Here is a 17,239-nt window from a genome sequence, read left to right as displayed (position 1 = left end):
TGAAGTTCAACAACAAGTGTAGGGTTTTATGTTTTCCATCTATGATTTATGCAGAAATGTAAGGTGATATTGAATCTGAAGAATTTACAAATGTTCATGCTAGCTCTGTTTACACAGGTCAGCTTTCCATATAACAATGATTAAACAGATACTTCATGATGATTAACAAGCAACATACCTTTCAACTGTAATAGGATTCATGCACTTGTAATTCCTTGTTATTATACAGAATTGCACAATATCATTAGTAGAAAATTCTATTTATATCAATGTATGGCATTCTCTCTGAGCTTAATTGAGAGAGGGGTAATGGAAATGTGTCCAAAATGGAATGCCAAAACTAACTTTTCCAGGCTCTTCAGCCTACATTTGGGTTGCTGAAAAGGGCAGCTTGCATGTTTCTTCCCTGTTCCCCAGTCTACCATCTGCTCATGTGGACTCTGCTGTGTGGAAGACTTGGTCACTTCCTCTTCATTTGACTTGCCTAGTCCTTCTCAGTCAAATCCTTAGACATTCACTGGATGAAATTCTCCAAAGTCATAATATGTTCGTGTAAACTAATTAGAATGAACCCTGATTAGTACTTGGATGGGAGATCCCCAGTGAATACCAGATGCTGTAGGCTACATTTCAGAGGAATGAAATGGCAGAATCGACTATTCCTTGCCTGAGAAAACCCTATGAAATCAACAGGTGACTTGAAAGCATGCACACACAAGTAGGTATCAGGAAAATAGGCCATGGCAGCAAGAAAAAACAAACTACACTAGCAAAACAAAGTTCTCCTCTCTCCTTATTTTTTAGAATATAGCATATTTTCTTCATTGGGGAGACCATACCTATTCCACTCTGTATCTTAAAATACTAGCGAGAATACTATCCAGAATGCCAGCTCAGTTTTGAATATGTATATAAATTGGTCTCACATGTAATAATAATACACTTTATTTATATTCCGCTTTAATCTCCCCAGAGGGACTCACAGCAGATTACAGTATACAAATATAAGGCAAACATTCAGTGTCTTTTACACAGTGAACATACAATACACAGACAAAGGTAAAGGCCATCCCCTTTTCATCGCCAGCAAATGGAGGCGATGCTCAACTCTGGCCATGGGGAGGTGCTTTTGTTCCATTTTACCATGCCAAGGAGCTTATTGTCCATAGACACTTCCAATTGTGTTTTGCCAGCATGTCTGCATGGGGCACCCTTTTGCCTTCCTGCTGAGGTGGTACCTATTGATCTACTTGCATTGCATGCTTTCAAACTGCTAGGTTGGCAGAAGCTAGGGCTAATAGCAGGAACTCATCCTGACCCACAGCTTCAAACTGCCAAACCCTCCAATCAGCAGATTTCCTGCAGCTAGTGATTAAACCTGCTGTGCTACTGTAGATACAACAAGTCCATTACCATCTTTTCATTTCATATTAACATTTTTCTGTCCCTTCCTGATCCTAGACAGGTTATCAAAGATGTGCTGAAAGATCCACAGATAAATAATTACTATTTCTTCTCAACTGATGTTGGCAGCTCCATCTCTTTCTTGAGAACACTGGCAGGTAAATATTTTTTAAAATCTTCCCTCCGGAAAGTGGAATAAACAGTGGCCTTTTATTTAAAGAGTGTCTCATTCTGCAGCCGGGGAAACAGTATATTAGAACATCTGATGCTTGAAGGCAAGAATTCAACAAATAAAGTCTAATTTTACAATCTTAGGATAACAATTCAGGGGGGCCCTTGGGCAGACATAGGGGACAATCGTGACTGGCACTTGCTGTGCCAGTTGTATAGTAAGTCCCCTCCAGGTCTCAATCCAAATTTTAAAGGACTTGTCCATGGTTCTGAAATCTATTCGTTCAATAGATTCAGCACCTTTGATAGCCCCTTTAAAGCTGTCCAAAACCTAGAATAGATTCACTGCTGAAATAATAATAATAATAATAACAACAACAACAAAAACAACAACAACAACTTTATTCTTATACCCCGCCACCATCTCCGAAGAGGGAGTCAGGGCAGCTTACATATGGGACAATGGCCATAGACACAATACATATGACCCATCAATGTAAAAACATAAAAACAGTACAAAATAACAGTTAAAAACACTGTTTCAATAAAACATCAGAATATCAAACAGCCACGTACACAATACTCAACAAGATCAGTTGCCATAGTACAATGCGTGTGATCAGGATATACAAGGATATACAATGGGAATCACTAGCTGCCATAGATAGGTCAGACCACATATAATAGTTTCTCAGGAACAGACATTTCCCCAGTTCTGCACCCTGAAAGTTCTTGCTATTGTTTTTTAAAAAAATAAATAAAAATAAAAATAAAACTTTAGATCATGGTCCCATATTAACAGATTTAGAAGTGTATACCGTAAGATCAAAGTAAAACTATTTAAACCACAAAAGTATTGAACAATTAAAAAGCAAAGAGAATTGAAAACAGTTACAAGCATCACAAGAATGCCTGTTCACAATTCTGCTCACCAGAGAATATAGGAGTTGACAATTTGCCCATGTCAAGAAATAAGGTAATTTTTATGATAGGCTTGCTATAGGTCAGAAATGACTTGATGGCAAAACAACAACAACAACAAAGGACTGCTAGTATTTTAAGAAGAGAAACCACAAAAAGTGGTATTAAAATATACTGCTTTTGAAAAAGAACTGACTGATTTCATGCTACATTGCCCTGCTGTATTATTTGAATTTAATCACAAGAAAAATTCATAAAACATTTTACTTTTTAAAACTTCCTGAGAGTTCCTTCCACAGCCTAAAATTTGAAGTAGAACTCCTCCTGGAGGTGAACTGGACTGGATGGCCCTTGTGGTCTCCAACTCCATCAGTCTATGATTCATCTCACCTCTTGTTCTTCTCAAGCATAGTGCTCTTTAGTTAAATCAGAGGTTCTTTGACATGAATCCATTTAACAACAACAACAACAACAACAACAACAACACTACATTTATATTCTGCCCTATCTCCCCAAGGGGACTCAGGGCGGATCACAGTACACATACACGGGAAGCATTCAATGCCGTTTGGATAGGCAGGACAGAAAATAACTGATAGAAAGGAGGTATGTTGTTTTGAAGTCCAGTTTTTGGTGCCTTGGAGGTTGAGCTTATTCAGTCACGGGGGTGCTGCTGCTCCATTCTCTATGACAAAGAGCCATCAGAACTTCCTCCTTCCACTTTCCTTTTGGTCACCACATTTCTGCTCTTGTTCTTTATGGTGTCATAAAATATCTCCCCCGCAATTTGCGGTACCTAATTTCTCTACTTACAGCTATTTTCAAATTGCTTAGTTAAACAGTAAGCTGGGCTTGACAGTCAGGTGCTCACCCCGATTGGGCTTCAAACTGGCCACCTTTCGGTTGGTAGATCTTATTACTGCTGGTGATTTACCAGCTGTGCTACAGCCCAGCCCATATGTGCCATAGTACAATAGACTCAACATTTTGTAATATGAAACAATTTATTTAGGAAAACATTTGAAAAAATATTCCTTTTGTTGTAATTATTCTTCATACATCTTCATATGGACTTCTTCCTCCTTCTCTCCATCCCCGCTCCTCATCACAATCTCACTCTCTCTTATTCTTTCTCTTTTCAGTTACTAATGACTCACTCTCTACTTTTGGTCTGGAATTGCTGTTCTCTGGCACGGGTCTCCTAAGAAAGAGCACCACCAGTTTCAATATCCTTAGTCACAGCCACCAGCTCCAAGCAGCCCAGGTATTTGCACTTTCTATCACTGATTTCATTCTGTCTTGTTCTTTTGGTTTTGCTTCAATCGGTTTTATAGATTTTTCAGATTTCACCTTGGTCATAGATACAATTCCTGATGCTCCTTTGATTCCCCCCCCTTTCAAACCTTTTGATTCCAAGATTGATTTGAACCTTTTGATTCCAAGATTTGATTTGAACCTTTTGATTCCAAGATTCCATCTTGAACAATCAGATCCTCCAATATAGGCAATGTGGTGTTTTCCAAAATGTGCTCAACCCTTCTCTGCTTTTACTGATTCAAGACCTGAACTGACTGTGTATAGGACAGACAATGAACAGGTTGTCTTGACATTCTTCAACTGGCCTTAATTGGTTAAAATGTGCACTTCATTTTCCCATTCCAAGTTAATAGGATGTTAAATAACCTGACTTTGTCTGTAATGTGCTAAATGGATGCATCTACAATGTAGAATTAATGCACATTGATGCCACTTTAGCTGCCATGATTCAATCATATAGAATCATGGGAACTGTAGTTTTACAAAGTCTTTAGCCTTCTTTGCCAACTAATGCCTCATGAAACCACAACTCCCATTATTCCATAGCATTGAGCCATGACAGTTAAAGTGGTGTCAAACTACATTTATTCTACGATGCACAGTATTTCACTCTGGGGACTGCAGATATTTAGGAATAGAACTTCCATTAACTTCGACCAGCAGAGTCCATGGTTGGAAATGATGGGAATTATCATCTCAAACCAGAGTAAAGAAGACTGTCCTTGTGTTTTCTTTCTCAAAGCTATTCAGAAAGATAGAGAACCCTTTCTTCCTTTCAAGTAAACACAGCAAGAAAACACCTCCTTGACTCTGTTTCCCTCTTCTAAAAGGTTATACCTTAATAGGAAAGTGAGCTCTTTTGTTAGAGTTTAAAGAGAGTTTTGTTAGACCTTAAAGGCTTTAAAGAGAAAAGAATACATGAATTGCTGATTTACCAATGAAAAAGAAGCGATACTTCTTGTGCATCCTGCTCTCTGGTTTCTGTGTATTCCAGGTAGTCCTTGAAGCAAAAGGTTTTGAAGGCATACTGGGAGGAGGTGACGTAGCTGATGAGGAGGACGATTTCATGGCAGGGATGTCTGCTGTCTTGCTTGATGTTCAGTTGCGACCCATTGTGTTTTTTCAAGGATATGCAGACCTTATGTCAAAGTTCCTTATGAGCACCGGGGAACCCACAAGTGTGGTCAAAGGAAATGTGTTACTGATGGATCATCAACAGGTATGACATAGAAATTATTGCAAGAGATAATGATGAGGAATCGTCATGAGGGAAGTATATTTTGAACTATCCACTGGGGACAGATCCACTCAATGGATGTACAGACTTCAACATTACTGTACAGTGGTGTTATCCAAAACTCCCATAATCCACTAGAATTATAATTCAATGCCTTTTCAGAAAACAATGTTGGAGAAGGTTGAAATCATGATATTGGCTCTGTATCTTTTGAATGACAATATTGTGCACCTGGATTAGCTTTCTCATTCACTATATAGGAGGAGAACACTATATAGGAGGAGAACCTTTGTCAGGGGTCCCCGAAAAAGGGAGTATGTAGGTTCCCCTGTATTTGCAGTTACAGATGGACAATTACAACATGCAAGTCTTGTGCATTTGTATGGAATTGCTATCCGTTTTGTTTTGCTTCAGTTGTTTCACCCCGATTTTGTTTTCATTTGCCGTTTCCAAAAATCGGGCTTCACCCTCCCCTCAGTTTTAGGGCTAGAGGTGTGAAAATCGTCATACATGGAGAACATATCGACCCCTTTTAGCCCACCAACTTTTAAAAGGTTTTCTAAATGGGGAAGGTAGAAGCCCAACAATTTCTTACCTTAAAAAAAACAATACTACCTGGGGGGGGGGGTGTTTAAACAAAGAATTAAGATTTAAGATTTAAAGATTTAAAAATATTACGATACAACAAATAAAAGCTAGAGTTCCCCTTCTATCCCAAACCCCCAAACCCCCATGCACACTCCCCAGCCAAATCCATCCCACCCCCAACACTGTCTTGGAAAGGACACATACATGTGCACACAATTTCTTATTTTATATATCCCTATCTATCTATCTATCTATCTATCTATCTATCTATCTATCTATCTATCTATCTATCTATACACACAGCCTGTGTATGTTTGTGGATGCAGAATAGTCGGTCGATCATTTTAATAATGAGTTTGGGGAAGGGAGAACCACGAATGATGGGACATGCAGTACTTTCAAACACTTCACCTGCCACAGACCACTACAACTTGCACCAATGACAGATCAGGATCAAACCTGGCACACAGACCCTCTCCTATTTGCACCCTATCCTGGTGCGGATAGGGGAGGACAAACCATGGATGGTGGGATTTGCAGTACCTTCATCCAAATCAGACCACTGCTACCCCCATGAACAACGGACCTGGAACATATTTGATACACAGACACCCCATTACCCACGTCACGTCCTGGTGCTGATAGGAGATGGATGGGTCATGAAAGATGGGATTCAGCTCCAACTTCAACTGACCACTGAGACCCACACAAATGACAGATCTCAACAAAACTTGGCACGCAGACTCCCCATGACCAACAGAAAATACCGGAGAAGTTTGAGGAATATTGACCTTGATTGACGGGAGTTATAGTTCACCAGCATCCAGATAAACTGTGACCCACACCAACAATGGACCGGTACCAAAATTGGCACAGAGAACCCCCATGACTAACTGAGCATACTGCTGTATTTTGTCGGCATTGACCATGATTATAGAAATTGTAGTTCACCCTGATCCAGAGTGCACTAAACCCAGCCGACAACAGATCTGGACTAAACCTGGTACACAGAATCACTTTCGCATCTAATTTCTGCAACATCATGAATTCAAAACAAGAATGAGTAGACAAGGTTTTCCAAAACATTGAAACAAACTATCAAAATCACGCATGGTTGAGTGGAATAGCCATTCTAGCTGCTAAAAATGTCGACGTACACGAGATGAATAACATCATTCTAAAGAAAATCACAGATGAAACAGTGACATACAAATCCATTGACTCCGTAATGAACCAAAATGAAGTGGTGAACTTTCCAATGGAATTTCTTAATTCTCTCAAGATACCCGGATTACCATCACACATTCTGAATTAAAAAAATGGAGTGCCAATTATATTACTACGAAACGTCAATCAGCCAAAGTTATGCAATGGCATACGATTAGAAGTTTAAAAATTGAAGAAAATTTTAATTAAATTAATTAAATTGAAGAAAAATTAATTAAAGCAACAATTCTGATTGGACCTCATAAAGGTGAGGATGTACTACTTCCACGAATATCACTCATTCCAACCGACATAGCGTTCAAGTTCAAACAACTTCAATTTCCAATATGCCTTGCGTTCGCTATGACTATCAATAAAGCGCAGGGGCAATCTTTGCAAGTGTGCAGATTTAATTAAAAAAATTATTGCTTCTCTCATGAGCAATTATACATCGGATGCTCCAGAGTCAGTAAACCGTCTAATCTTTATGTTTATACAGAAAACGGACAAACCAAAAATGTAGTCAATCCACTGGCAATAAAAAATTATTATTGGTTTAAGAAAGCCCTCTTTTTCCTTCCTTTATGAGAGCAACAAGCAACGACTGCCTCCTCCAGTCTAGTCTTCAAATAATAAGATGGGACATATGCAAAACTTATCTGACTTACTGATTTATCCATTGAACTCTGAGGGAGTCATTTCAGAACAGATAAGATTGCACTGTAAGTTACAGACGATTACTCTGAATGATCTCGATATTCCTCTACTACCTAGGCAATCCCACTTCAATCTGGTTTGCAAAGTGTGGTTACTCTTCAAGGAGGACTTGGATTAGATGTTTCATCTGATATCAATATGAATATGTGGGAGCAAGAACTGAAAACAGGCATTAAAACAAGGTATGTGCTTCTATTTCTTCTCCCCCTGGTTATGGTGGAAGTTAGCACAAAAATGGCACACAACCTAGAAGCATCTCCAGACAGGCAAGGTCTTCTAACATAGACCCCTTCTACGCTGTCATATAATCCAGATTATCAAATCAGATGATCCACATCATCTGCTTTGAACTGGATTATATGTGTCTACACTTCCAAATAATCCAGTGCACAGCATATAATCTGGATTTTATATGGCAGGGGGGTCATAGATGTAGCAACTAAAGAGAAAAGATTATTGAGAATAAATTTAACAGCACTGGCGGAATGGGCACTTTACATGCTTTCTCACCCCATCTCATATTTACACATCCTCCCTATTTATCGTGTTCTGCCTATTTATTATTGATTGATTGATTGATTGATATCCCATCCTTCTCACCCCAAAGGGGACTCAGAACAACTTTCACAGCAAGATATTGCAAAAGGGGAGAATTTGGAGAGCTGGAATTCAAAAATATAATGTGCCCAGGCTGAGTTCTCCGAACACATCTAGGGAAATTTCCTTTGCTAAGCTAATACTATTTAGACCTTTTATAACTTACAATACTTTACATTATGGGTCTATGCCTCTGCTTTTTGATGATCATGCTTTATAGCTGGTTCAATAAAGGAAGTAGCAAGCACCGAGTGGAAGATTTACAGATAATAAAGTTTAGTGCTTTTAGTCACAACCAGCTTGATATCTCAGTTAAATGGTGTTCTGTCCTTGTTTTTACCTGTAGCCCTTATGACACCATGCTGTTATACCATCACAGCAGTGGTTTAGTCTCACTTTCATCTCAGGGTGAGCTCCCACTGTTAGCCCCAGCTTCTATGAACCTAGCAGTTTGAAAACATGCAAATGTGAGTAGATCAATGGTACCGCTCCAGCGGGAAGATAACAGTGCTCCATGAAGTCATGCCGGCCACATGACCTTGGAGGTGTCTACAGACAATGCCGGCTCTTTGGCATAGAAATGGAAATGAGTACCAACCTCCAGAGTCGGATGCGCCTAGACTTAATGTCAGGGGAATCCTTTACCTTCACATATATTTATTAAACAAATGTATCGAGGCAAACCAATCATGAAGGGCAGGGCAAGGCAAATGGGGTGATGATGTTGGCATTATTGCAGCTGAAATAAACTGCAATTATGGCAAGTGAATGATGCACAATTTCAATCAGCTATCATTTTGAACAGCAGAACATAACATAAAAGCATTGTCTGATTAAACTTGTGTCTCACATCTTCAGTCTTTTATATATCTAGACCCAACCTCAAGTTATAGGTTAACCTCTATAATTTAAGCAGGGCTTGGGCATATAACTGGTTCCTGATGCTGATGCCACCCCCAGGATGAGATTCAGCCTAACTCTGAATATTAGTTGCAGGAGAACAAGTACGCCTTAACATGCTTCTTATGAGCTTTCCAGGCCCCTTCAACTCTGTCATAAAAAATATGCCTCATGGACAGATGTGGGTGAAACGTCAGGAGAAATTGCTTCTGTAACATAGCCATACCACCCAAAAATGCACAACAATCCAATAATAATAATAATAATAATAATAATAATAATAATAATAATAATAATAATAATAATAATAATTCGACAGTGGCATTGAAGAAGGGAAAATCATTGAAAGTGGGGGCATAAATATGCCTATTGACCAAACGATAAAGTGTCACCAGACCGAGGCATTCTACAGCTGGACAACATCATGGGGGCATTCTACAGCTGGACAACATCAAACATGAACATGTAAAAACTGTGGTCAGCAAAGAATATACTCAAAGGGTCAGACCTTTTGTGCCAACCTTTGCACCAGTTGCAGTCTCTGAGCCGTCTTCAAAGGCAGCCTCACATAGAGTGTGTTGCAGTAATCCAATCTGCATGTAACTAAGGTGTTGCAGCTGGTGCACAAGTATTAACTTTGTGAAAGTCTTTCCAGCTACCGCCGACACCTGAGTGTCAAGCATCATCGCCGAGTCCAGGAAGAACCCCAGACTGCGGACCTGTGTCCTCAGGGGATGTGTAACCCCATCAAGCACAGATTGCCATCCAATACCCTGATCGACCCTGCAACTCACCGGGAGGACCTCTGTCTTGTCTGGATTAAGCTTCAGTTTGTTAGCCCTTATCCAGTCCATCACAGCGTCTGGGCACTAGTCCATGATCCAGGAGGCTTCCTTGGAATTTGGTGGAAAAGAGTAATAGAGTTGAGTGTCATCTGCATAGAGATGGCACTGAACTCTAAAACTCTGTGTGACCTCACCCAGCAGTTTCATATAAGTGTTGAAAAGTATTAGGAGATAGAAAATTCAGATTATGTGCCATGAACTGGATTATATGGCAGTGTGTTGTTGTTTATTCATTCAGTTGCTTCCGACTCTTCATGACCTCATGGACCAGCCCACACCAGCGCTTCCTGTCGGCTATCACTGCCCCCAGTTCCTTCAAGATGAAGCCAGTCACTTCAAGGATACTATACATCCATCTTGCCCTTGGTCAGCCTCTCTTCCTTTTTTCCTTCCTTTTTCCCCAGTATCATGATCTCTTCTAAGCTTTCCTGTCTTCTCATGATGTGACCAAAGTACTTCAGCTTTGCCTCTAATATTTTTCCCTCCAGTGAACAGCCGGGAATTAATTCCTGGAGTATGGACTAGTTGGATCTTCTTGCAGTCAGAATTTTCTTCCAACACCACAGTTCAAAAGTTCCTTCACTCAACCTTCCTTATGGTCCAGCTCTCACATCCATAGGTTACTATGGCAGTGTAGACTCATATAATCCAGTTCAAAGGGGATAATGTGGATAATCTGTTCTGATAATATAGATTATATGGCAGTGTAAAAGGGGCCCCAGAGATACCTTCTTGGCCATTATGGAGAACAGAATAATATACTAGATAACCTTTTCATCTAATTGAGTTGAGCTTTCTTTATTTTCTTGTGAAACATGGTACCAAGCAACCCTACAAATAAAATCACTAACCTTTGCTAATAAGGGGACACCATTTTTTCCCAAAATACATTGTTGGTGTTTTGTTTCTCTTAACAATTACAGGGGTGCCCTGACCATTGATTTCCAAGCAGAATTGGATGCCCCATTCTTTCAAGCCAGTATCAAAAGCCAAACAGAGGCAGAAATGGCCACCAATTTTAATACTGCTTCAAAACTTTCCGACAACCCAGTGCTCATGTGTCTGCAACTAACAGAGGAACAAGTCTCTTACAGGTAAGCTGTTGATTTCAGGCCAACACATTTCATAGCAGTCAGAGCCAAACTAATGGTAGTTTAAAATACTCCTAAGTAAACCATTGCAGCTAACTTTCACTTTCCTTAGACGTAGAACAGATGTAGGACCAGTCACATACTACAGTGCCATGTTGCCAAGTATGACTGCAGTTGCGGTTCAAGCATGTATGTTCATCATATTGATCACAACTTTAAATTTAACTATAATCATAGATCCAACATACTTAGAGGCTGGTGTCTCGTTAGAGACATCTCTTGTTGTGTGCCTTAAAATAATTTCTGACTTATGATATCACTAAAATGTACCTGTCATTTGGTTTTCTGGGGTTGAATGCCTGATTGTCCCAAGGTCACTCAAAGGGTTTCCATTGCTAAACAGGGAATCAAAACATGGGCCCCTTCCACATTGAACTGGATTATATGGCAATGTGGACTCAGGTAACCCAGTTCAAAGCAGATGTTGTGGATTATCTGTGTGATATTCTGGATTATATGGCTGTGTGGAAGGACCTGTGATCTCCAGAATCATATTCCAATACTCGGATCACAAACACAAGTCCAGTATATACTTGTGTGTGTCATTTTTGGTCATCATGGAGATTAGTGGGTTAAACCACTGAGCTGCTGAACTTGCTGACCAAAAGGTTGTCAGTTCGAATCCAGGGAGAGGAGTAAGTTCCCGCTGTCAGCTCCAGCTTCTGTCAATCTAGCAGTTCAAAAACATGCAAATGTGAATAGATCAATAGATACTGCTCTGACGGGAAGGTAACAGCGCTCCATGCAGTCATGACCTTGGAGGTGTCTACGGACAATGCTGGCTCTTCGGCTTAGAAATGGAGATGAACACCAACCCTCAGAGTCAGATGCAAGTAGACTTAATGTTTTTTTCCCCTTTATTTTCCCTTTACATATCTACTTTTTTTCTCCCTCTATAATAATGAAATCTCAACTCAGGATTCACTTTTAACTGCTTCTGTCCTCTTCTCCAACAGCCATTCAGTGGCTGGTAAAAAGTTGATGAGTGGGTTCAAGGAAGAATGTGGTTCCATCTGCATAACCAGATACATAATGTTAAATGAACTTCCAGAGGAGCCCATAGATGTTAATAGATGATATCTTCAATCTTCATCTAGTGATGGAGACATAGCCAGATATTTCTCTGATCCCCTAGAAGGTAGGAAGGGCACTGGGCTAAATGATGAGTTCAGAGGAAGATTGTGAGGAAAGCTGTAGTGTAGTTCTGGTTGTGGAATTTTTACATTGTGTTGTGCTCAGCTACTGAACATCAATTTAAACATAACCCTAAATCAGTTGTTACAACAGCCAAGGAGATATTTTCAGCTATTTTATCTGGTAGACTAGCTTTTCCCTCCAATGTGCCAAGGAGTGGTATCATATTTGTGCCAAACTATTATCTGAATTGCATAATTTCCTGGAAACATGCCATGGGTCTGCAGTGAATCACAGATAGCTACTTCAGTGTAGCACAGATAGCTACTTCAGTGGCATGACTAGGTTTGTCACCTAGTGTGGTCATTCATAGAGCTCTTCCCATACCAAACCAAACACAAAGGAATCCACCAGATCTTTGTTCTCAGGCGGGTATACTTAGGGGGAGATGCTCCATGTTCAAGTTCATAGTTGCTTTGGCAACAGTTTAGTCATAAAATCATAGAATCATAGAATAATAGAGTTGGAAGAAACCACATGACTCATGTATTCCAACCCCTGCTATGCAGTTAATGCTCCTCCAAGTAGATCATAAGGTAAAGGTTTCCCCTGACATTAAGTCCAGTCATGTCTGACTCTGGGGGTTGGTGCTCATCTCCATTTCTAAGCCGAGGAGCCGACGTTGTCCATAGACACTCCAGGTCATGTGGTCGGCATGACTGCATGGAGCGCCGTTACCTTCCCGCTGGAGCGGTACCTATTGATCTACTCACATTTGCATGTTTTCGAACTGCTAGGTTGACAGGAGCCTGGGCTAACAGCGGGTGCTCATTCCACTCCCGGGATTTGAACCTGGGACCTTTCGGTCTGCAAGTTCAACAGCTCAGCGCTTTAACACACTGAGCCACCGGAGGCTCAGTAATACAATTTTTGTTCCTGGGTTATAAATGTCATTTCCTAATTGGTTCTATCATAAGAAACATGAAAAAGTTTATTAAACTGCAAACACTTCGGTTTTGCAGGACATCCTGCAGGACATTTTTCTATAATTTTTCAATGAATATCTCCTCTAGCCTCAACCAATTCAACATAGTTTGTGGCAGCCACAAAAAAAAAGTTTCTGAAGTGTAAACTGCTTTCAAAATAAGTACCGCACAGTTAAACAGGAAATTGTACTTTCAAATCAGAAACAGAAAATGTTTCAAATTTTGTTACATGGTGTTAAGAGAGCAAAAGTGAGAGAAAATTGTAGATGTTGCCAATGTGATTATTACAGAGACTGTAATGGGCTGCTAAAGCCAGTGTGATGTATAGTTTAAGCATTTGGGTACCACTCTAGAAGCCAGGTTTTCAAGCCTCGCTTGGCTTGGGAAATCCACTGGGTGACCTTGGGCAAGTCATTCTCATCCTCAGAGGAAGATGAAAGCAAGCCCTATAAACAAATCTTGCAAAGAAAGCCCTGTGACAGGTTCATTTTAGCTCCTCAGAACTCAGAAATGACTTGAAGGCGTACAACCACAGTGGGTCACAACTTCACCCTGTGCATTGAATCCTGTGCACAAATTTGTTTTTGCATTTGTTTCATTCAATGTTGTTATTGTTAACTCTTCCACAACAATACATGATACTTGAGCGGAATATAAATTCAAAGAAATCAAACAATGGAGAGATAAAAAGTCTTAGTGGGTGCAGCAGTATTCGTCCTTAGACATGCTGCTTTTCATAGTGGAATGTGTCCTAAATCCCAGACCTCCCAGGCAGCTGGGATATCAGCTAACTGTGCAGAGCAATTATTTATCACCCTGCTCCTTTTTAAATGAGAGATAATGAATTCAGTGCCCACAGTTGAAGCTAAAGTGGGTTCTCATAAAGCCTCAGAAGGTCACTGGGAGGTTAATGGAAGCCTTGGGCAATGCCAGAGGAAAGAGTCTTAAGCTGAGCCCCACTTACAAAGAACACTGGCTTCTTTTTGACATCTCTTCAGTGATAAATCCCCTCCTTGGTACCCAAACAGCTGCCTCTTCTGCCAAGATTGATTTCCCACCAGACAGAACATCACTGCTTTCTTGTGTTGTTGCTGATAAATCTTTCATGGATGGCCCTTGACATAAATAGACCCGGAGCAGGTTTCTGTTGCTGTGTGACATCAGAAGCAGACACCCTTGGCAAAATTCCCAAGGTTAATTCAAGGTTATGAGCCTATTCTCTGAAGAAAGGGTCTTGGCACTGCCACATACACTTCAGAGATGTGAAACAAACATCACCTGTTGGTTTGGAATTAACACTCAAGAGAAAGAAGAATTTCACTGAATCTTTTACCAGTCTTGAGTAGCCATCTATTTATCAATCAGCAGGAGAGCTTGGAAAACTTCGTCCTTCAGACCACAACTTCTAGAAATACCCAGTATGTTTCTGGGAGTTGTAATCCAAAGGAGTAACTTTTCCGAGTTCTGAATGTTGATAGCATACAGAGGCCAGGGTTGGACTTTATCTGGCCATCTGTCAGGGGTGCTTTGAATGTGATTTTCCTGCTTCTTGGCAGGGGGCTGGACTGGATGGCCTGTGAGTTCTCTTCCAACTCTATGATTAAGTACTAGTGTTACAGGTTCATGACTGGTTCATATTCACCACCCCTATATACTAATTTAGGCAGGGACTGTGAAAGTCCCCAAACCCTCCCTTACTAGGTTTTGACGGTGTTTGCTTCTTCCAACCACATACGTGCCTCCAGAATTGCCACAAATGGCGAATTCACAAAAACTGAAGAACCACAAGCATTGCCTCTAAAATTTACCCCATCTGATAAGGTTGATAGTCAAATGAAAAGCACCTGTCATTTCCACCTACCTTGTGTGAACAATATCCAGTGTGAAGGGGAATTGCTACAAGGAACATGCTTCTGCCTGTAACATTGTAAATTGCTCAAGGTAGAGAGTGCTTCCCAACCTAGAGGAACAAATACCTTTCACTCACAGCAACTGCTTCCCAGTAATTGAAGGTGGTCAGACTGGCAAACATCACGATGCAACTTAGATTGTAGTGCAGCGGGTTAAACCACTGAGCTGCTGAACTTGCTTACTGAAAGATCGGCAGTTCAATTCCGGGGAGCGGGGTGAGCTCCCGCTGTTAGCCCCAGCTTCTGCTAACCTAGCAGTTTGAAAACATTAAAGTGTGAATAGATCAATAGGTACCACTCTGGCGGGAAGGTAATGGCACTCCATACAGTCATGCTGGCCACATGACCTTGGAGGTGTCTGCAGACAACGCCGGCTCCAGCTTAGAAATGGAGATGAGCACCAACCCCCAGAGTCGGACACAACTAGACTTAACATCAGGGGGAAACCTTTACCTTTACCTAACTTAGATTGTTACATAGCTAAGTATGGGATACATAATGATCTTGGTTACATACTTTGGTTATATAACTAAGTAGGCAATATGAAATTGTAAGCAAATCCGGGTTTCCCTAGGCTGCAGGCAAATTACACCAGGTGGCAGTTCTGCCCTTCCTACACAGACACCAGCAATTAATATGTACTAGATGAGCTTTGTTGTGTCTTCACCTGACTGGCAATTGTTGCCCTTTTGGATGGAGTTTGATGCTTCACCAGCATTAAGTATGATCTCAGTCTGAGACACCACCAAGTGCTGCATGGGGCTAGTATCAATGCTATGATTTTCTCCCCCTCCTCACAGAGAAATCTTCACAGTCTCTGAATCTTCTGTAAACCACAGTACGACCGTCCGCAAAGGAAGGAAGAACACCATCCCAGGACGCGAAGTCCCCTTGCATCAAGCCAACTCAGAAATGTGCAAAATCTTGCTTTCAGGGTCAAGGGAACAATAAAAGCTGCAATCATGTGCCACCAGTTTGGACTTGCATTTCCTCTTTTCTCACCGACTGTCCTCGACCAAAGTTTAAAGTGAATGGGCCATTCTTATTCTCCTTGTTTTTTATGAAGACATTAGCCAGAATCCTGTGCAGGGGCTTACATCTTCATAAGTGTATTTAGATATGCATGAATTAGAATTGTACAGTTGTATAACATGTTCAGGAGAAGGCTGCTCTTACATATATCTTAATATATACATTTAGTTGAACATGGAAAGTCCACTACATAAGGGAAAAAAACCCTATCTTGACATCTCCAGTATTGAAACATTATGGCAGAATTTTGGCAGCTCATTAGGCATTACCTATCATCAATATATTAGCTTACACAAGTTTCCTTTTAAATTACTGCACAACATAAAATGTATATATTTGAACCACCATACAAAACAGCAGGCCTTATAACACAATTGGCCCCTTTACTTAAATTTTATTTGAGGATTCTTTGCCTATCAGTCTGCCATTGCACAAAAGTCATTCCATTTCTTATAACGGTGCTCATTTGAAAGAAAAATAAAAAGGCTTAGCAAAACATTCAATGTGTTGTCGAAGGCTTTCATGGTTGGAACCACTGGGTTGTTGTGAATTTTCCGGGCTGTATGGCTATGTTCCAGAAGCATTCTGTCCTGACGTTTTGCCCACATCTATGGCAAGCATCCTCAGAGGTTGTGAGGTATATGGAAACTAAACAAGGGAGGTTTATACATTTGTGGAAGGTCCAGGGTGGGAGAAAGAACACTTGTCTGTTTGAGGAAGGTGTGAATGTCGTAATTAATCACCTTGATTAGGAGTGTGCCAAGTTTGGTGCAGATCCATTTTGGTCTGGGTTCAGGAGCTCTTTGATTGTAGGTGAACTATAGATCCCAGCGACAACGACTCCCAAAATCAACCCCGCCCCATCTCCACCAGTATTCAGATTTGGGCATATCGGGTATTTGTGCCAAATTTGGTCCAGTGAATGAAAATACATCCAACACATCAGATATTTACATTACAATTCATAACAGTAGCAAAATTACAGTTATGAAATAGCAACGGAAATAATTTTATGGTTGTGGGTCACCACAGCTTGAGGAACTGTATTAAGGGAACTGCCATTAGGAAGGTTGAGAACCACTGACATATAGGAACATGATCACCTCCATATCAGCAGAAATGA

The 17,239-nt window shown here is 40.5% G+C and overlaps 1 protein-coding gene across 1 annotated transcript in view; it reads left to right on the top strand.

The window, feature by feature from the left end:
* The window catches only part of LOC100565626 (microsomal triglyceride transfer protein large subunit), a 42,906-nt gene extending 26,287 nt beyond the window's left edge, over positions 1-16,619 (top strand). Inside the window, exons 13-18 of the mRNA XM_008106651.3 lie at positions 1,462-1,562; positions 3,639-3,760; positions 4,808-5,032; positions 7,619-7,743; positions 10,827-10,997; positions 15,885-16,619. Coding sequence (XP_008104858.2) covers positions 1,462-1,562; positions 3,639-3,760; positions 4,808-5,032; positions 7,619-7,743; positions 10,827-10,997; positions 15,885-16,035 — 895 coding nt within the window. The 3' untranslated portion in view covers positions 16,036-16,619. The remainder of the gene's footprint in view (positions 1-1,461; positions 1,563-3,638; positions 3,761-4,807; positions 5,033-7,618; positions 7,744-10,826; positions 10,998-15,884) is intronic.
* The last annotated feature ends 620 nt before the right edge of the window (positions 16,620-17,239 follow it).

This window comes from Anolis carolinensis, chromosome 3 (genome assembly GCF_035594765.1).
Source record: "Anolis carolinensis isolate JA03-04 chromosome 3, rAnoCar3.1.pri, whole genome shotgun sequence".
Classification (NCBI taxonomy): domain Eukaryota; kingdom Metazoa; phylum Chordata; class Lepidosauria; order Squamata; family Dactyloidae; genus Anolis; species Anolis carolinensis.
The sequence above is the reverse complement of the archived record's forward strand: the minus strand, read 5'-3'. Positions and strand labels throughout refer to the sequence as shown.